At 54.9% G+C, this 20,896-nt stretch overlaps 1 protein-coding gene across 1 annotated transcript in view; it reads right to left on the bottom strand.

Moving 5' to 3' along the window:
* The window catches only part of CHD5 (chromodomain helicase DNA binding protein 5), a 57,842-nt gene continuing 36,946 nt past the window's right edge, over positions 1–20,896 (bottom strand). The window contains exons 21-42 of the mRNA XM_055306984.1: positions 19,793–19,910; positions 18,411–18,535; positions 17,112–17,343; positions 16,844–16,954; positions 16,329–16,501; positions 15,550–15,724; positions 14,977–15,069; positions 14,678–14,766; positions 14,255–14,388; positions 13,709–13,853; positions 13,169–13,328; positions 11,104–11,183; positions 10,733–10,850; positions 5,803–5,892; positions 5,016–5,153; positions 4,637–4,745; positions 2,699–2,831; positions 2,076–2,271; positions 1,068–1,231; positions 828–942; positions 676–729; positions 1–83 (exon numbers count right to left, since the gene is read on the bottom strand). Of these exons, the coding sequence (XP_055162959.1) occupies positions 722–729; positions 828–942; positions 1,068–1,231; positions 2,076–2,271; positions 2,699–2,831; positions 4,637–4,745; positions 5,016–5,153; positions 5,803–5,892; positions 10,733–10,850; positions 11,104–11,183; positions 13,169–13,328; positions 13,709–13,853; positions 14,255–14,388; positions 14,678–14,766; positions 14,977–15,069; positions 15,550–15,724; positions 16,329–16,501; positions 16,844–16,954; positions 17,112–17,343; positions 18,411–18,535; positions 19,793–19,910 (2,706 nt within the window). The 3' untranslated portion in view covers positions 1–83; positions 676–721. The remainder of the gene's footprint in view (positions 84–675; positions 730–827; positions 943–1,067; positions 1,232–2,075; positions 2,272–2,698; positions 2,832–4,636; positions 4,746–5,015; positions 5,154–5,802; positions 5,893–10,732; positions 10,851–11,103; positions 11,184–13,168; positions 13,329–13,708; positions 13,854–14,254; positions 14,389–14,677; positions 14,767–14,976; positions 15,070–15,549; positions 15,725–16,328; positions 16,502–16,843; positions 16,955–17,111; positions 17,344–18,410; positions 18,536–19,792; positions 19,911–20,896) is intronic.

Here is a 20,896-nt window from a genome sequence, read left to right as displayed (position 1 = left end):
TCTGTCCCAAGGTGGCATGGCTCCTAAAAAGGTGGGAGCTTTTCTCTCCTGTGGGGGTCGGGCAGGTGGCCCGGAAGGCGTGGCTGCAAGAGGCAGATTACAGGTCATCCCATTGAGGCACCAGGTCTTCATCAGAGGGGAGCACCCAACACCATGCAGCCACCCACCCTCCACCTGCCCCAGCCAACTCCCATTGGAAGGAGCTCCAGGATCTCCCCGTCACACTGAGGGTGCCAGAGAGGCCCTAGGAAGAGTGTGCTGAGGGGGCGGTCAGCCTGGAAATCCCCAAGCCTCCACCCAAAGCCACAGTTCTTACAAGGACAGACAGGACTCAGGGGCAGGGAGGGGGGCGCCGGTCCGGGTGGAGGAGGCCTGAGTAAACTGGCAGTTTTTGAGGAATGAGCTCCCTACTCCCAGTCATCAGCCCTTACCCCCTCGGAACCTGAGCTACCCCCTTGCCCCAGACAGGAGTAGATGTCCTGGGGTACCTGCCACCCAGCTGGGCAGTGGAGGCAGAACCGTGAGGCCCGGGTTTGGGGCTCACTTCCGTGAACACATGCACGCCCAGACATGCAGGACCCCACCCAGGGGCGAATCCAAGCTGATCCTGGCAGGGCCGGACTTGCCACCCTGAGGAGGGGACCAGGGCCCGGGAATATGCCCATGCCGGCTTACCTCAGCTGGAAATGAGCACTGCAACAGAGGGAAATCGCGCGGACAGCTAGATATCTGCGGGAGAGACAGAAGCTGGGCTGCCGGGGTGCTGCGGGCAGGCCAGGCCCCGGGGGCGCCCCTGCACATGCTGCCCAGAAGTGACGGGCACCTACCGGTCACATAGGGCCCCAGGGGCATCTGGTTGTAGTTGACAATCCCTCCCGGTCCAGGGCCCCGGAAGTTGGGCCCAAAGTTGTTGTTGTACATCTGGGAGTTGCCGAAAGCGCCCTGGAGGCAAGGACCCAGGTTGAGAGGTCACGCTCCTGCGACCCCACCCGAGCCCCAGCGCAGGGCACCCCGGACTGACAGTGTGTGGTGGGGACTGGGCCCAGGGCGCATGGGCCAAACCTGACCTGCTGGATGGTGGGGTCGCCAGCTCGGTTGGTCAGGCGGCTCAGGATACTGCGCTCCGACATCTGGAGGCGGGCGGCCACAGGGGGGATTCGGGACAGCATGGACGGGAGGCGTGTCACGTCCGCCTTCATGTCGCTTAGCAGCTCCTCCAGCTGGTTCAGGACTTCAGGAGGGAAGGGGGGAGAGAGGAGTTGCTGCTCATCTACACTCCCCACCCTGCAAGCAGCCTTTCCCCAGGGGCTGGAAGGCTGCCGGGAGAGAGCCAGCCACTCTGCCCCAACACCAGGCTTCCACCAGGCCCTCCACCAGCCCCCAGCTCCCAGGGAGGCGTCACCCAGACACAGCAGTGCTCAGCAGGTCCAGAGGCTCTCGTGTGAGCCTGACCTTGCTCCCCCGTCCCTCTGACCAGCCTGGGAGCTTCCAGAAGTTCTGGAGCATAGGAGTCAAAGGTCTGAATCCTGGGAGATCTTGGGCAATTAATTTCACCACCCTGAGCCTGAACGTCCCTGTCTTTAAAATGTGCCAGTAAGAGGCACCTGCGTGGCTCAGTGGTTAAGTGTCTGCCTTCGGCTCAGGTCATGATCCCAGGGTCCTGGGATTGAGCCCCACATGGGGCTTCCAGCTCAGCGGGGAGTCTGCTTCTCCTTCTGCCTCTGCCCCCCACTCGTGCTTGCTGTCTCTAGTGCTCTAATAAATAAAATCTTTAAAAATAAAATAAAATGGGGCAATAAACCTTACCACTTTAGGATATCACAAGCATTAAAGAGATAACGTGTTTAAAGCATATTGTCAGGGCCTCATAAGCAAGAGTGTAAGTCAAATAGACTTCTGTGTTACCTACCCCCAGCCCAGGGCCTTGAGACAGAGTCCAGAGACTGGAGGGGCTGAACTCTCCCTGACTGGCTCATGGGGCTGGCCCCTGCCCCATAGTGCCCTCATCAAGGCCAAGGATCCACAGGGCAGGAGGAAGGCAGGTAGGCCCACCGTCGAGAAGTAGGCTCGCTCACCCTTGTGCAGGACGGCGTTAGCTGGCTTGTTCCCAGCAAGGGACTCCTTGGACAGATGCTGGTGGCTCTCGGCAAGGCACTCCACCTCGGCCAGGCGGGCGTTGAGGGCCATGGCTGGGTGGTTGGGGTCCTGGGTCATATTAAGGTAGGCAGCCCTCCGGAGCTGCTCCTCGATGACCAGCGCCTGCTCCAGTAGCTGGGGGATGTGGCAGGAGGGACTGAGTGCCAGCCCGACCCCCCGTCCACCAGCACCCACCCCTTTGGGCCTGGGAATGGGTGAAAGGGAAGGAGGGAAGCTGCGCTTCTGCTCAGCAGTCCACCCTTGCTGTTCTTAGAGCTCCCAGCCCCGGAACTCTCCGCAATCTGGGTTCTCTGCATCATCCTCCCGGGGCAGGGACACGCACCCAGCGGGGCCTGGCCCAGATCAAGGACCCAACACACTGTTGGCGGACTACAGGACGCTGGTGGACAGCCTGGCCCAGGACCACGGAAATGAGGAGGGGGCTGCCGGGCTGCTGCTCAGTCAGTCCTGCCATGCCCCAGGCCCCCCTCATGCAGCCCGTCCTCCTGCAGCAACAGCCCCCAACCTCTGCCCCGCAGGCTCTGGCCCTGCTGGGACTGACCTTGAACCTACGGGCCAGAAACTTGTTCTTCATCTCCAAGTAATTGCCCTTGTGGATCTCGGACTTAAAGGGCTCGTTGAGGATCATGTATCTTGGGTCATTCTGGATGTCCTGCCAGCGGGCATAGCCATGCCTGGGTGTGGCTCCGTTAAGGGCAAACCCGGCCATGGAGGGCAGGGAATGGGGAAGGGAAGAGCGAGTGGGGACCAGCCTGGTGCCAGCCGGTGCCAGCATCCCAGCTGCAGCAGCCCAGGCTGTGTGCTTTTGGACAGTCGGTCATCAACCTTGGCAAGAGGTGAGCAGGTTGACGATGACAACCTAACAATCAACAAACACCAGCAGGGGCCCTCAGGAGCCCCAAGAGCAACAGAGCTTTGGGGACTGAACCCTTTCATCCTAACAAGTCCCAACACCCACACCTGGGGCTGGGACTTTGTTCGGAAACAGTCTTGGTAGCTGCAATCCAGTTAAGAAGGGGTCACGCTGGATTAGGATGGGCACGAATCCAGTGACTGGTCTCCTTATAAGAGGAAATCTAGGGCACCTGGCTGGCTCCATCAGTGAAGCATCTGCCTTCCACTCAGGTCATGATCTCAGGGTCCTGGGATGGAGCCCCACGTCAGGCTCCCTGCTCAGCGGGGAGTCTGCTTCTCCCTCTTCCTCTGCCCCTACCCCCCACTCATGCTAATTCAAATAAATAAATAAAATCTTAAAAAAAAAAAAAAACAGAAATCTGGACCCAGACACACAGACACCCAGGGAAGATGGCCACGTGACCTCGCGGCCAAGAGACCCGAGGATTGACAGCTGCCCCAGAAGCTGGCGAGGAACAAGGAACAATCCTCCCCTGGAGCCGTCAACTGAACAAGGAAACTCAATAAAATGATCTCGCCCAAGGTCTCACGGTGAGCAAGGGGCAGAGTCAGGATTGGAACCCAGGCAGACTGGCTCCAAACACCTTCACCTCCACAACAGGAATCGTAACTACGATCCGTAGGCCAAACTGGCCCCCAGCCAATTTTTTTTTAAATAAACCTTTATTGGAACGTGGTCACACTCACTGGATCACTATCGTCCATCACTGCCTTTGCCTCAATGACAGAGCAATCACGCTGCAAAGCCTGAAATATTTGTGCTCTGGACCCTTACAGGAAAGATTGCTGACCACTGTTCTAGAACACTCCCAACCAGTTCCAAGGCTGTCATGAAGGTCACCTTTGCTGAGGGGCTTTCCGCAGGCAGTTGTGTGGCTCTCCCCTTGCCTCTGGGAGGTCTCTGCTCAAATGTGACCCCTGACCACTTATGAGAAAAGGCAACGGTCACCCCCAGCACTCCCCCTGCTCCTTGCCTGCCCTATCATGTTCTGTTGAACGCCACACTTGGCTAACTTACAGCATTCGCCATCTGTCCCCAGCAGGATGTGAGCCCCAGGGAGACAGGGACTGGGGAATGCTGTTCACGGTTGCATCCTCCATGCCTGGCACATAGGACACGAGCAATCAAGACTGAATGAATGAATGCTAGCCAACCACAAATGGTGATGCACCCTCCAGGCGTCATCACAGGAAGGAGGTGAAGTATGTCCCGGGTGGGAGTTAGGGGTATTTGTTGTGGTCAGACAGGTAGGCTGTGGCTTATTAGCTGTGTGTCCCTGGGTAAGTCTCGTGGCCTCTCTGAGCATGGTTTCCTCCCCTGTATGATGGGCAACAACGATGCCCCCTGGAAGGCTGCTGTGCAGATGGAGTGAGCACTGAGCATAAAGGGATGAGCCGCAGCTATGGTTGTCACCATCATCACCATCACCAGCAGGAAAGGGTCCTCGGCACCTGATCAGAAGCACTGGCTACTGATTCCTTATCCCACACACCCCATGTCCCTCCCTGAGGTCCACAGAGGAACAGGCCGGAGTCCTGCCCAGCCTGGCTTGGCCAAGGATACGTCACAATGCCCGCCAGCAGCCAGTAGTCATGACGTCGGTGCCAGATGTCGTAGATTTTCCCCGAGGACACAGCAGCACGTTCCTCATTCTGCCACAGTGTGTGTAGCTCTGGGAAGCCAGCCAAGGGGAGCAGAATGAGGGGCCCCCCAGTCCCTCACAGAAGCAGGCATAGGAAGGTCTCTTTCTCACCACCCACCGTCTCCCCACCCCTGGAAGCTCAGTGTTCCAGTTACCAAGAAAGGTTATATAATGCACTTTTATCAAGCATTCACACTTTAGTATAAAATAACCATCTGCCCAGACTCCTGGGACTCCCGTAGTTAGGAAGACTGTGACAACACCCACACTAGGTCTCTGCCCACCGCCTCACCGCAATACCTGTGAAGCCCCCATCTGCAATGTTGAACATGAATTTGAACTTCCCATTCTTGTCCTCCTTCTTCCCCTCCTCATCATCCTCTTTGTCACCATTTTGCTGTGTTTCAATGGGCTCCTTCTCCTCCACTCTGGTGTCATCTACGGGAGAACACACCCATATTCATTTACCCATCTGAAAGGTGCTACCCAGGGACCTCTCTGTGCCAAGCACTGGGGCCTGGGGACCCAAAGGCAAGTGGGACCCTATCTCCTCATCCTCCATGGGCTCACTGTCAAGAGGGATTTTAAACAGACAAACAAGCATCCCCTCCTTCTGTCCCGAGCAGAGATGGGGATTCCAGGCCCAGGTACCACTCCCTCACTCAATACCACCTGGGAACACGGGGCACAGCACTATGAAAGTGTATATTAAATTAAAGGACAGCAGTTCTGTCCTGGGGGGGTCTGATGTGACAAGTGTTCCAGAACATTCTAGCACCTACAGGTACACAAAGTCTCTGATGGGAGTCCCAAATGCTCCAGGCCAAACTCTGTGACAAGTTCTCCTTTCTGGTGATAGCTGGGGCCATGGGAGGGATTAGGAAAGGAGAAGGCATCTCCTCCCACCCTGACTCCCACTCCCGGTGCTGGCGGGCTCAGGCTCCCATCCACCAGCTTCAGTTGGGCCAGGTGAGTAACGGGTAGATGGTGGTACCCATGCAAGCTGCAGGAGGCCCAGCAAGGTCCAGAGAGGGTGTCTTCAAGAGACCAAGGGACATAGGACAGAGTACACACAAGAGCCCCAAACCTGGCCTGAAATCATTGCCATCCCCTCTGCTGTGAATCAAGCTTAGCTCCAGCTTGTCCAGAATTTTCTCCTTCTCAGGAAGCATTTCTTCTGCAAGACAAAGGGTGTTTGTAGAGTAGGGAAAGGTCTGAGACAGACAAAACAGACTCTGGGCTACTGGCTTTCCAACTCCATTTCAACCACACAGAGAATCAGAGAATCCCACCTGTCATTCACTGAGGAGTCCAACCAGTGCCATCAGGGAGGGATCCTCCGGGAAGGCAGGGATAGAGGGCATGGACCCCCTCGACACCCGTCGGCTTGGCCCTTCCCCTCACTCCTACCCCAGTAGTACCCCACCCCCAAACTCCTCAAGGCACAGTCTCAATATCCTCCCTACCACAATGATACCTAGAGGTCTCAAAGTTCTGGTAACAGAGCAGGACTTCATTAAATCAAAACCCTCTTACAAACACCCAGAAATGTCAGGCAAAACCTATCACCTTGGAAAAATACACAGTGAGCTCACAAGGAGAAAAGGAAATTGTCGATGCCATAAAGAGAAGGTGGGGAGCAGATGCCAGGAAGAAGCCTGGGCGGGGGTGGGGGGGTGGGCTGTGTCTTGACACCCAGACAGGGAGGATGAGACTGCAAGCCCCGAAGACCAGAGAACCAGAATCCAACACCCTCCAACAACACCCTCCAGATGCCAGGCGCTCAGTGAAAGAGAGAAAGTTCCATCCAATGCCTCGTGGCTGAGCTGAGGAAGCCTGGCTCCTGCATGGAATCCAGGGGGGCAGAAAGTCTCCAGCAAGGAGCCCAAACCCCATGCAGAGTCCATGCGGACCATGGAATCTGAATTGTGCTGCCCCAATAGAGAGAGTCCCATAAAGACTGGTCCCAGACAAGCCAGACCACTAGCGAGACCACAGGGGCTGGGGCTTCTGGAAACGGAGCAGGACATTCCTGCTACTCAGGTGACATGGGTTCCCATGTATAAAACAATCCCATGAAGATGTACCCAACCAAACTTCAGAAACCATTTATCCATCCACCAGAGAGAGAGAGAGAGAGAGAGAGAGAAGAAAGAGAGAATCCATAAGTTCACGAAAAAAGAAAAATTAGAAAAAGCCACCTAAAACTTCTAGAAATAAAATACACAATCATTAACATTTTAAACATTTTCACTGCAGAAATCTGAGATGTCCTCCAAGACTTCCGGGCCCTGGAGTGGGGTGTGGGATGGGACACAGGGGACTTCAAAGAGGGAGATCATGTGAGTGGGCCTGACCTCATCACACCAGCCCTTGAAAAGCAGACTTTTTCCAACCAGTCACAGAAAAGGACATCAGAGTTTCGAAACATCAAGGGTATTCGGCACACAACTGCTGGCTTGAAGCCTGAAGACCAAGTGGGCAAGGAATGTGGGCGGCTTTTAGGTGCTGAGAACATGCCCCATCCGACAGCAGCAAGGAAGTGGGCCCTCGGTTACCCCACCCCAAGGAGTGGAAGTCAGCCAGCAAGAACTGGCTGGGAAACAGATTTTTCCCTGAGCTGCCAGGGGAGAACTCCGCCACCGGAGCCAATGCCTTAACATCAGTCTTTCGAGACCCTCAGCAGAGAACCCACCCAAGCCGAGCCAGACTTCTGACCCACCAAACCGTGACCTCTTAAATGGGTGTTGTTTTAAGAGCTGAGGTTACAGGGCAGCCCTGGTGGCCCAGCGGTTTAGCGCCGCCTGCAGCTTGGGGTGTGATCCTGGAACCCTGGGATCGAGTCCCACGTTGGGCTTCCTGCGTGGAGCCTGCTTCTCCCTCTGCCTATGTCTCTGCCTCTCTTTCTCTCTCTGAATAAATAAACAAATCTTTAAAAAAAAAAAAAACTGAGGTTACAGGGACACCTGAGTGGTTCAGTGGTTGAGCGTCTGCCAGTGGCTCAGGGCATCATCCTGGGGTCCTGGGATCGAGTCCCACATTGGGCTCCCTGTGAGGAGCCTGCTTATGTCTCTGAATAAATAAATAATTTTTTTTAAAAAAAGAACAGATTATAATGATTTGTTTTGCTGCCATAGAATATATATAACACAAATGGGTAGTAGTAAAAAACAAAACAGTATAAAGAAAGAAGCAGAAGCTAGATCTAAAGATGACTCAAAAAGCCTTGCAGAGCGGTGCCTGGGTGGCTCAGTCAGTGAAGCGTCTTGACTTTGGCTCAGGTCATGATCTCAGGGTCCTGGGTTTGAGCCCCATGTCAGGCTCTGTGCTCAGCGTCAGAGTCTGCTTCTCCCTCTCCCTCTGCCCCTCCCCACCTTACTCATGCTTGTGCTTGCTCACTCTCTCCCTCTCTCTCGAATAAATAAATAAAATCTTTAAAAGAAAGAAAGAAAGCCTTGCAGGGAGATAGGCTAAAAAGAAATAAAAGATGTGAAAGAGGGTAGCCCAGGTGGCTCAGCGGTTTAGCGCTGCCTTCAGCCCAGGGTGTGATCCTGGAGACCCAGGATCGAGTCCCATGTCGGGCTCCCTGCATGGAGCCTGCTTCTCCCTCTGCCTGTGTCTCTGCCTGTCTCTCTCTCTCTCTGTGTATGTGTCTCTCATGAGTAAATAAATAAAATCTTTAAAAAAAAAAAAAAAGATGTGGAAGATACACCAGTCCCCTCTTTGGTTAACCTGGTACCTTTTTTTTTTTTTTTTATTGCATTTGGAGTTTGTTGAACAAAGACATGTTTCTGTTTATCACTGATCGCCTGCTTCCCCCACTGGAATACAAATTCCACGCAAAGGCTGTGGCTATTTTGGTCTATTGCTTATGGCCCCAGTACTCGGGGTCGTACACCACACACACCAGGTCTTCAATACATATGTGCCGGATGAATGAAGGAATCGGTGAATGATTGGAAGGCCGGGAGAAAATAAACAGGATGGGGATGAAGAGGGAATGACTGAGAATTTTCTCACAATCAGTGAAAGACATCACACTTAGCTTTAAGAATTACAGTTAGTCACAGCAAGAGAAATAAAAATTCCATTGTAGTGATACCGTGCTTGACCAGACACAAACAGAGTATCTTTAAAACAGTCTTTTCATTTCAGGAAAGTTAGAAAAGGCAGGTTTCCCACAAAGGAGCAAAACAACTACCCTGAGAGCAGCCTTCTCAGCACAACAGAAACCATAATACATGGGAAATAAACATCTTCAAAGAGCTGAGAGAAGGGGTGCTTGGGGGGCTCAGTCGGTTAAGCGTCAGACTCCTGATCTAGGCCTAGGTCTTGATCTCAGCATCATGAGTTCAAGCCTCATGTTGGGTCCCATGCTGGGCCTGGAGCCTACTTAAAAAAAAAAAATGCTGAGGGAAACCCCCCTATCCTATCTTGTGCTTTGATAACTATTATTCAAGAGTAAAGGGAAAAATAATGCACAATGAATTTTCCATACACAAAATTTGTTGAAAGCACCATTAAAAGGGTATACTTTAAGAAGAAAGCATTGAACGAAGCAATGATGAGCAAGGACGCAAACACAAAAGTGCTAAGAATGGTAAGATCTAAATAAGGCTTAAAAATTTAAAAATAAGTGCCACAACAAATCTGGGAAATGAAAACAAGTTGAAGCTAAAACACTGAGCAGCAGCACATGGAAAATGAGAAGTGAGTAGAGCCACCCACAGTCTTTCTCTTATCCAAGAGGGTTACATGTTAAAAACTTAAGAGTAGGGGCGCCTGGGGGCTCAGTCTGCCTTCAGCTCAGGTCATGATCTCAGGGTCCTGGGATCAAATCCCACATTGGGCTCCCTTCTCAGTGGGAAGCCTGCTTCTCCCTCTCCCCCTACCCCTGCTCAGTCTCTCTCTCTCTCTCTGTCTCTCTCTCGTGCATGCTCTCACATGCATGCACACATACACTCTCTAATAAATAAATAAATAAAATCTTTTTTTAAAAAAATCTTAAGAGTACAAAATAGGATTGACTATAAACTTTTCAAATTGAGAAAAGGGGAAATATAAACAAAGTCTGATCAATCCAAGAGACAGCAGGAAAGATTTTAAAAAAGGCAAGTGTACTACAAAGCACAAAATAAGACAGTAAAAATTAATCCAAATACCTAGCTATTACAATAAATATAAAGAAATCAAACTTGCCAGCTAAAAGACAAAGATTCTACATTGAGACTCAAAATAACAAATCCTAGGATGCCTGGGTGGCTCAGTGGTTGAACGTCTGCCTTTGGCTCAGGGCATGATCCCAAGGTCTCAGGATCGAGTTCCACATCAGACTTCCTGCAGGGAGCCTGCTTCTCCCTCTGCCTATGTCTCTATCTCTCTCTGTGTGTCTCTCATGAATAAATAAAATCTTTTAAGAGACACAGAGAGAGAGAATAGGCATTCTTTACAAGCACACATGACCATTTATAAAATCTGACCATATTATGCTGGGAAGCAGATTTCATCGATATCATGTAGGAACAGTATCATTAGACTCGTGTGCTCCAACCACAGTGCAACAGTTAGAAATCACTAATAAAAAGACAGCTCAGGGACGCCTGGGTAGCTCAGGGGTTGGGCATCTGCCTTTGGCTCAGCGCATGATCCTAGAGTTACAGGATCAAGTCCCACATCAGGCTCCCTGCGTGGAGCCTGCTTCTCCCTCTGCCTGTGTCTCTGACTCTCTCTTTCTATGTCTCTCATGAATAAATAAATAAAACCTATAAAAAAAAAAAAAATCCCAATAACCCCCAAACTCTGCATGGTAGGAAATGCTGAAGTCCACTGTAGAGACCCACGCCCCAGGCTTTCTCCTCATCCTGGGGATCCTATCACACTAGGATGGAGCCCACCACCCGGTCAGGGAGAGGCAGAGTGGAGTGTAGTCTGGCAGCCCTCTTCTGAGCCCGGGCTGCTGAGGCCAGAGGCTACACTGGTTGGGGGGGGGTGGTGGCAGTGACTGTGGGGAGCCACACCTTTTGGCAGCTGCTCTGGGGATGGCGGGGCCTTCTCCGTCTCCTCCAGTCGCTCCTTGCCATCTGAGCTCTCATGCTTGTCCTCGCCCTCCACTCTGTCCAGGGCAGTTGGCAGGGCCTGGGGAGGACAGGCTAGGGATGCTGCAGGGCCTGGGGCCTCCGCAGTGTGCGGGAGCAGAGGACAGGCACTGGGCTGGGAACCCACTCTCCTGGTTCCCATCTGTGCTCCCAACCTGCTCCCCCAGACCTAGAGGCCCACACTTGGAGCCAGAAGGCCTGGTTCCAGCTGACCAAGCAAGGGCTGAGACAGTCCCCAGACCCAACCCCCAACCCACACCCACCAGGGGTCCAGACAACAGCATCTTTCATACCTGGATTTCTGGGGGCTTCTTTGGTTTCTGCACCCCCAGCTCCTTCTCATCCATGTAGCTTAGCTGGGCTTCCATTTTGTCTGAAAGATCAAAGGAAAGAAGTGAGACAGGTGGGCGAGAGCAGGCAGGGGGTAAAGGGCAGGAAATGGGGGTGCCAGAGAGGAGAGCTAGGGCCTGGCCTTCAGGAGGCTCCATTTGGGCCAGGTGCCTCCAGGAAAAGGACAGGCAAACCAAGCGAGCCAGAGACCCCAGTCTAAGCCTGCACACATGGGGATCTTTGCAGGACCTTGGGCCCAGTGGGGCCAAAGCCACAGGCTGATTGGATAGGGCTACCCTCAGCAGGGCCCCCATCTAAAAGCAGGGAGGAGAGGAGGGTGGAGGCTGGCCTTGGAGCCAGAACAGCTAGATGTGGTTCCCACTTTCAGGCTGGCTGACAAGCTGTGTGACTTCTCTTACTGAGCTGATTCTCGACACACTGCCAAGTGCCGGTGATTCTCATACTCAGAGAAGCCTGGGAGGTGGGTGCTATCCTGTCCCACATCATGAATGAGCAAACGGGGCTCGCATAGGGCCTGTCCACTCCAAAGGGACTGTCCACTCCAAAGGGACACTTGTGCCCAGAAGCAGGATGCATGTCCTTGGGGGCAAAGTGTCTCAGACTTCATCTGTCACCTGGGCATCGGTAGGGCAGTGCCAGGCCTCCAAGGTTCATCCAAGGGAAGAAGATGCTTTGCCCAAATAAATACATGCATCACCAAAAAGATACTCAGATAAATAACCCATTAAAAAGAGGAAAGGATCTGAAAAGGCATTTCGCCAAAGAAGATATACAAATGCCCCAGATGCACATGAAAAAAGATTCTCAATGTCTCCAGCTGTCAGAGAGACACAAATCAAAACCACAGGGAGACACTTTGTACCTCCTAGGATGGCTAGAAGCAAAAGGTCAGAGAACAAATGTTTGGTGAGGATGTGGGGAAACCGGGATCACCCTACGTGGTGGGGGAGAATGTAAAATGATGTGGCCACTGAAAAAGTCTGGTAATTCCTCAACACATTACATCCTGTGATCCAGCAACGCCCAGGAGAAATGCCACGAAGAGATGTGTCCTCACTTGAGCACAGATGTTCATAGCCACACAGCTCGCAGTGACACTCACATTATTCCCACTGGCCAAGAATTAGAAACAACCCCAAATCTGTCAGCTGACAAATGAATAAACAAAAATATGGTTCATGGGCAGCCTGGGTGGCTCAGCGGTTTAGCGCTGCGTTCAGCCCAGGGTGTGATCCTGAAGACCCGGGATCGAGTCCCACGTTGGGCTCCCTGCATGGAGCCTGCTTCTCCCTCTGCCTGTGTCTCTGCCTCTCTGTGTCTCTCATGAATAAATAAAATCTTAAAAATATATATATATATATATGGTTCATCCACACAATGGAATATTATTCAGCCATTAAAAGGAAGGAAACTCTGACATACCCTACAACGTGGATGAACCTCTTAAGCATGCTAGAGGATGAGGGCAGATGCAGTTGCATCTACGCGAAAGGTCCAGAACAAGCAAACCCACAGACACAAAGGTTTGCCTGTTGCCGGGGGCTAGGGTGGAAAGGAATGAGGAATGACTGCTAAAAGGTATGGGTTTTTCTCTGGGGGACGAAAACGTCCTAGAATCAGATGCAATTCAATCCTGTGAATATACTAATAACTACTGAATAGTATGATTTTTAAAGACTGAGTGTCATGGTATGTGATAGCCATTAAAAAGAAAAACTGGGGAACCTGGGTGGCTCAGTGCTTAAGCGTCTGCCTTTGGCTCAGGGCATGAACCTTGGGTCCCAGAATTAAGTCCTGCATTGGTCTCCCTGCAGGGAGCCTGCTTCTCCCTGTGTCTCTCATGAATAAATAAATAAAATCTTAAAAAAAAAAAAAAAGAAAATGAAAAACTCTGAGAAGAGAGATGGATCTGCAGGCAGAAGCTGGTGGGGGGAAGGGAGGATCTCCCAGGGCCTTGCCACCTCCCGAGACCCAGGTGCCCTCCCCCCTGGTCATTGGAGCCCAGACCTGGCAGGCCCAGTGGGGCCGGCAGGAGGTGGGCAGGGCTGGCAGGCACTGGCGTGTTGGGGTCCGAGGAGATGACCTCGCTTGGCTTCTTGCCCTCGGGCCCCTCGGGGATCAAGTCCGGGGTGCTGTACTTCCCATTAACGTGCTCAAACTCCTGAACCTGGGGCAGGAGGCAGAGAAGGAGAGGGGGATGGTCTCAGCTCAGACCAAAGGGCCTCAGGGTGCTGCTGGAACAGGGGGTGTCCCAGGCTTGGGGTGAATGCCACCTCCCTCCAAGGCTGGTCAAGCCAGATGCACTTCTGACTGCAAACCTCTATGGCAGGCCCACCCCCAGCCCCGGCTCCCTGTGTGTCCTCTGCCCTGTGACCTGCCATCTCCACCAGCACCCCATCCCCACCCAGACAGGTGCTCAGAGTCGTCCCTCCAGCTTGACTCAGAGTCCTGAGCTGGGCACTTGCCCTCTGCCCGCTGACCCCCAGGGGCCACACGAGGGTCAGGGGGGGCCACCAGGAAAGGCCTGGGCAAGACTTACTCACCCACCTTCTTCCTAACTAGTGACATGACCCCGATGCGGGTGAGCACGTGCTGCCTCGAGAGGCCCTCCCGGGGCACACCGTCCGCGAAGGTCTCTGCGCCATCAGCCCCCGGCTCACACAGGTGCCGCATGAAGAGGGACACATAGGCTCTGGGGTGGGAAGCCAGCAAGGACCCTCTGAGAGGCTGGCAGGACCCCCAGCAAAGCCCCTGGCTAGAACCATCATCCATCACTGGCCTCCCAGCTAGGCCTACAGGACAGGCCTCCATAGAAGGTCAGAGGGCACTCTCCTGGGAAGGGCACTTCCTAGGACAGCCCTTGCCCTGGATCTGGTCTCAGGGGGAGCTAGTCAGTGTTTTCTGCAATGAGCCCTGCCAGGTCTGGAGCTCAGACAACAGTGGATTCTCCAGAAGGCAGGCCCGAGGTGGGAGCACAAATGCTGGTCATGCAGCATGACCCATGGATCCTGACCCATGGCTTGCCCTGTGGCTCGCCCCGTGGATCCTGCCCACTCTAGGGCGGACAACCACACCCTGGGCCACCACCTTTACCTAAACTCCTTCTCGCTCTTCCCTCGGAGGTCCCGCACCAGCCAGTGGGAGTTGAAGGCGTCCTGGGGGGGCATGCCCCAGCGCATGATGGCGTTCAGAAAGGCCTTCCGTTGCCGGGCATTGAAGCCCAGCACCTGGGTGGGCAGGGAGCGGGGTGCAGGAGCAGACAATTCAGGGATAGAAAGAAAGACATCTGGAGGGGAGGAGGCAGGGAGGAGCCCAGAAGAGAGGCCCCTGGCTGGGGCAGGACCCAGAGGGCAGAGGTGTGTCCCAGCCCCACCTCTACACAGCTGCGACCTTGGGCAAGCCCCTCGCCCTCCTGCCTCCACCCCTACTCCATACCCCAGAGCTGTAGCAGGGGTGAGCTCTCTGTTCTGAGGAGAGGGAAGGGGAGTGGGTAAGTGGTGTGCAGGCGGGCCCCACCTCGATGTTGCCACCCACACGGGCAAGAAGAGGTGGCAGGGGCTTGTCCCGGTCACTTTTCAGCTGCCTCCTGGACTGTCGCCGTCCACCTGGGAAGGAGCCCCATCACAACACCTCACTGGAGCCCGGGGTGTCCTGACCCCCCCCATCCCACCCCACCCACCAACTCACCCCAAGACAGCAGGACCCCTCAGGACATCTTCCAAAGGATGGATGACCATCCTGACACTCCCAGGGGACCCCAAGGGACTCCAGGCTGACCACCAGCTCCCGGACATAGGTCTGGGCCCCAGACTCACTCTGCCCTTCTGGCCTTTCCTCAAAGTCCTCGTCCTCATCCTCAGAGCCAATGGAATATTCCGACTGGTTATCTGAGAGCTCGTCCTGCCACTCTGTGAGGGACCATGAGGGAAAGTGCAGAGTGAGCCCCTCACACCCAGGGCCATGCCAAGCCCCTAAACTCCAGCCCAGCAGGGAGTGACCATGAAAACAGCCCCCCGGGGACCTCCTGAGAGCTAACTGAATCCCACCAGCCCTGCACCAGATCCCAAGGCATCATCCCATGATCAACCCTCTCTTACAGATGGGGGAAACCAAGGCTTGCCCAAGGTCACACCGTGAGAGTGCTAAAGTCACTGGACCACAACCCTCTCTTACAGATGGGGGAAACCAAGGCTTGCCCAAGGTCACACCGTGAGAGTGCTAAAGTCACTGGACCACTATCCATCTACTTTGTCCGGACTACCAAAAGCCCACACCTGCTCCAAACTCGCTTTCTCAAGAAGCCCCACACACTGCGCCCTGGCTGGCGTCCCCCAATGCAGCCCCTACTCTGAGCATCCACGGGCTTCCTGCCTGCAGGGGCCACGTACCCTGGTCCTCCTGGGAGGCATCGTTGTAGTTGACCTGCTTGCGAATGCGCTTGCCCTTGCCCAGATTGCGGGCCAGGTCCTCCTGCTGCTGCTCATAGTGGTGGCGCAGCAGCTTCTCCCAGTAATCAGGGTCCACATTCTCTTCCTGCTTGATGATCTCCCGCTCCACCTCCTCCTGGACACACAGACACAGGGGCCCCGGTGAGGGCAGGACCTGAAGGCCCCGTGGCTCAGGGGTGGGGCCAACAGTGGGCACCCCTGCCTCCTAAGAGCCTGGTCCTGCCTCCACTGCACCTCACCCTCTGGGAACTCCAGGACGACACTGTGATCACCCCAGACGCAAATGGCCTTCATCCTGCCCCTGTCACAGCTGTCTACTCACTCATTCATTCATTGGTTCATTCACTCATTCACCAATTAAGTATTTCCTAGCCTCGCACCAGGCACAGGGGTAGAGAATTGAATAAGCCACACTCCTGCCCTCAGGAGGCTCCCTGTTTCCTAAGTGATAATTAGTACCCAGAGTCCGCACGGAGGGCGGTGGGACTTGAGGAGGAAGTGGAGAGGCCACTCAGGAGAGACCCAGGGGCTGGCCCTCCATGGGGGATAAGCTTGCTGGGTGGAGATGGGCGGGGAGGCGTGGGCAAGGCGGGGCGGTGGGGGCGGGGTCAGAGGCAGGCGGGGGCGGGGCTGTGTTGGTGGGGGCAGGGCAGGGGGCGGGGCAGGGCAGGGGGCAGGGCAGGGGCGGGGCGGGGCTAAGGCCGCAGCCGCAGGCTTACCACGCCGTCCTCCTCGCGCACAACGTACTGGGCCACCTTGAAGGAGCTCAGGTACTCATTCATATTCTGCAGCTCCGTGTCGTCCGTGGCGTCCTGGTTTCGATCCAGCAGCTTGGAGATGGCCGCATCGTCATAGTGGATCACACTGCTGTCCTCCACGTCCTTGTTGTCACCTGGGGCAGATGGGGTGCAGAGTGAAGGGACTCACGGGGGGGGGGGGTCCGGATCCCACGCGAGGACCTCATAGGGATAGGCTCCTGACCATGGCCCTTCTCAGCCCCCAGCAGGGGCCACAGGGGGAAGCATGGTGACCAGGGTGGAACCTGCCCCCTAACAGCCCCACTGCCTGCCCAGGGACAGTCGGTGACTACACAAAGGAGGGGCGGGTGGGGACGGCCAGGGGAGTGTGACAAAACACAGAAAGAGAGTAGCAGGCTGGGGAGAAACCTTTTCTCTCCAGGACCAGACACACTGAGTGCAGGAGGAGCTGGGAGCTAGGCTGAGTTAGCCCCTACCTGGCGGGGTGCTGCCATGTTTCTTCTTGGCACTGGCAGCCAGGGCTCCCCCTTTGGAGGACTGGACATCAGGAATGGGCGTGACAGGCCTCTGGCCCTGAGACATCATGCCTGTAGGACAGTCAGAGAGGCTGCAGGGCCAGGCGGGGGCAGTGCCCAGAGATGCCACCCTGGCCCTGCCCACCCTGGCCAGGAGACAGGGAGCAGAGGAGAGAGGCTGTGGGGTGGGGTGGGCCAGGCCACACCCCCAACCACCCTGGACACCCACCCTCCACATCGTCCTTGAAGAGCTCCTCTGTGCCGAACTTGAGGATGTCATCCAGCTCCTGCTTGGTCATGGAGCCAGACTTGGAGCCGAGGCCGGGCCGCACCACTAGGTGCGTGAGCATCATCTTGCGCTTGGCCACCTGCGTGATGCGCTCCTCCACCGAGGCCCGGGTCACAAAGCGGTAGATCATCACCTTCTTGTTCTGTCCGATGCGGTGGGCACGGCTGAAGGCCTGGGGGCAAGCAGCAGCTCAGAGCTTGGGGCTCAGCCAAAGGTTAGGCTAGGGGTGCAGGGCCGGGCATCTCATGGGGAGAGGGGGTATGGACATGTGCTCATGGGCATGTTCTGCATATAACAGCTGTGTGACCACATGGAGATGTGCATGCATCAGGGTAGTCTCCTGGGAGCCTGCACAGGTAGAACCAGGCATAGCAGCAGGTGGGCAGGGCTGTACACCAGAGGCAGTAGAGCCCAGGTGCTGGATATATTGAAGCCATGTGGGGCTCTGATGGCCATCATAGGGAGATGGGGCTGCAACTCCCTTGGAGGGAGCCACTGATGGGACTGCAGAGCCGCCTTGGGAGGGTAGCAAGGCCACAAAGCTGCCCCAGGTGCTATGAGGACTGCCTGAGGCTCCGTGCATTACATGTTGTAATGATGCGACCCTAGTGTACTTCCATCTGTGCAGGTGACTGTGCATAGGTACACATGTGTGCATGAGACATGAGTATGTGTGCATGTGTGTGCCCCATGTACTCAGCATGTGTGTGAATCCATCCCTGCCCCAGGTGGGGTATCCAAGCGACAACAGCGTATGTCTCTACTCCCACAACCCCTACCTACCCCCAACCCTCCCAGCCTTCCTCAGCAGCCCCTTTTGCTCCCTCCTTCATCTTTTCTCCCACAGGCTGTCCTCCTAACTCTATTTCCCTTTCTTCCTCCCAAACTGGCTCTCCCTGGGCCCCAGGACTCCCTCCTGTCTCCTTCCATGGCCTTGCTCCTAAGAGTGATGGGACGGACCAGGGGTTATCAGGCACACAAATTAAATTGTTGTGTCCTTGGACACGATGCCTGCCCTCTCTAGACGTTTCCTCTTTTGTACAGTGAGGGAGCCAGAACGATGGGGGCAAGCCTCCACTCACCTCCCTCCTGGGGCCCCTGTTGGGGCTGGGACTCGATGAGGCTGGCCCTGGGGGGCATGAAACCCCAAAACAGTCTGAGGGTGAGGGATGGAAAGTTCACAGAACCAGGGGATAGCAAGGGGCTCTCAGAGAGGGTTCTGGTGTCAGGGCCACAGACCTGGATGTCATTGTGCGGATTCCAGTCCGAGTCGTAGATGATGACTGTGTCCGCTGTGGCCAGGTTGATGCCCAGGCCACCCGCCCGGGTGGAGAGGAGGAAGCAGAACTGCTGCGCCCCAGGGGCTGAAGAAAAGAGGCGGTGCTGGTGCCCATGGGGTCAGAGAGGGGAGGGAGGAACCAGGCTGCCGCAGAGAGCAGGGCAGGCGAGGATACGAGAGGGGAGGGGGATGCCAAGAACTGTGACCCCCACCTCGGACAACCACCACCACAGCTGCCAGGGACGCTGGAAGAGGCTGGGGGCCCAGGGTGGGCACAGAGCACCACTTGAGCCCCACTTAGCCCCCAGGTGTGCCAAGTCCTGACCCAACAGGAGGGAGCCAGAGTGAGAAGGAAGTTGATTCTCAAAGCCCAGATGGGCAAAGAACAAACTACAAATAGCCAGCAAACACGGGGAACATCTCTGGTGAAGGTCAGCCCTGCAGAGCTCAGTCCTTCATCCTTTGGGCATCCGGGCAGTGAGGCCCCAGCTCTGTTCTGACGGTGGAAAGCAGGGGACAGCCACAGGCCCCAGGGAAACAGCTCATTACTTGCTGCAAATCTTGCCTCTAAAGAGGCACTGGGTCACCTGACCACTCCCCCCTCCACTGTGTCCTTCACTGAAGAGCGAGCGAGCGAGCGAACCTCGCCTCTCCTTCCCAGGTAAGGAAGAGAGCAGATTGGGAGTACGTTGGTGTACTCTTCCTCCCTGACTCCAGGAAGCAGCCCGCAGGGAGCAGGTGCTCAGCATCATCCCTCCCGCTGTGTTTTACCATGGCAGCGGCTGCCCTGCTCTGCTCATGACTGGTGTTTATCTGGTGTCAGGACCAGAAGCCCACAGGTACCAGCCGGACCCTCAGCGGTCAGCTCCATCTAGTAACAGGTGGTACTTTCCTCCCTGTCTGGTTCTCAGTCCTGAACAGGTATTACCTCCTGGGCCCCTTAGCACCCCAGCTGGCCCCCAGAGGTTCCATGGAATTCCTTTCAGCATTGAAAAATAAGGGGCAGCTGTTAGGATCTAGGGATGGGCTTGCTTTCTTCAGCCACTTGAGGGGAAGCTAATCTGAACATCAGTTGGGTGGCCTGGCTAAGAGCCTAGCCTGGGAGAAAAGGCAGACATGGGATCCCAACCAAGAATCCCTGGGATGGGACACCTGGGTGGCTCAGTGGTTGAGCGTCTGCCTTTGGCTCAGGGCATGATCCTGGAGACCTGGGATCAAGTCTCACATCCAGCTCCCTGCATGGGGCCTGCTTCTCCCTCTGCCTCTCTCTCTGTCTCTCTCATGAATAAATAAAAATCTTAAAAAAAAACAAAAACAAAAACCCTGGGTGAGGCAGGACTACCGTTGAATCTGTCGATCGCCTCTTGCCGGAGGCCCCCCGTGATGCCACCGTCAATCCGCTCATACTTGTAGCCCTCATACTCCAGGAAGTCCTCCAGAAGGTCCAGCATCTTGGTCATCTGCAGGGGACATGGTATGCCTGAGGGGCTGCGACAGAGCAGGGAACCCCATGGGGCCGTGGGCAAGGACCCCATGACAGTTGGGGGAAGATAGAACAGCGTACTGAGTGAGGAGGCAGGCAGAACCCAGGCAGACCAGACATGGGGCTCTCTGAAGAACCACCTCAACCCCTGGAGCCACAGTCATCCCCATGCCAGCCCCACAGCCATCTGCCTGAAACACAGGTCTGAGTATGAGGCAGTCTCCCTGTCCTTAACTCATAGAAGAAAGTCCCAGCTCCTTGCTCTGGCATTCCAGGCTTACAGGATTTAGTGCCCAGTCCACCTGCGCTTCATTTCTCAATGCTTCCATCATACCCCCCAGCCATCTCAAATTACAAGGACTCTCCTCCTGGAATGTCCACCCCCTTACTGCCTACAGAATTCAAACAGCACCTCTTCTGTGAAGTCTTCCCTGGTTTTGCTCCCCCTTATAAGAGGAAGGCAGTCCCTCTGGGCTCCCATACCCCTGTGTATCTCCCTTCATTCTTGAGAGATAGTTCAGCTGGATATAAAACAATCTACTCCCACAGGGTACTGCAAATTTGCACTTGTCTCCTGTCACCTATTGCTGCTGAGAAGTCTGAGGACAGTCTGATCATCATTCCTTTGTAGGTAGTAAGTCTGAAGTGATGTGATTTCCCCATGATGGGCCTGGGGCCTTATATTTATCTTGCTTGGTACTCCAGAGTGCACTTCCGATCTGAGACCTCGTGTTTTTCTCTAGCCCTGCAAACTCTCACTGAGTCCAGCTTAGTCACTGTTTTCTCTACTTCTTCTGTGGCTGTCAGAGGATTACAGGAGCCTCTCCAGGGATCCTCCGTGCAACTTCATTCCTAAGCGCTCTCTCTCTCTCTTTCTCTCTCTCTCAGCTGTATTCTGGGGAGATCCCACAGAGCTGGGTCCCATTCATCAGCATTGCCTTCACCAGGTTGAGAGTTTATCCA

This window comes from Nyctereutes procyonoides, unplaced genomic scaffold (genome assembly GCF_905146905.1).
Source record: "Nyctereutes procyonoides isolate TBG_1078 unplaced genomic scaffold, NYPRO_anot_genome, whole genome shotgun sequence".
In the NCBI taxonomy this organism is placed as follows: domain Eukaryota; kingdom Metazoa; phylum Chordata; class Mammalia; order Carnivora; family Canidae; genus Nyctereutes; species Nyctereutes procyonoides.
The sequence above is the reverse complement of the archived record's forward strand: the minus strand, read 5'-3'. Positions and strand labels throughout refer to the sequence as shown.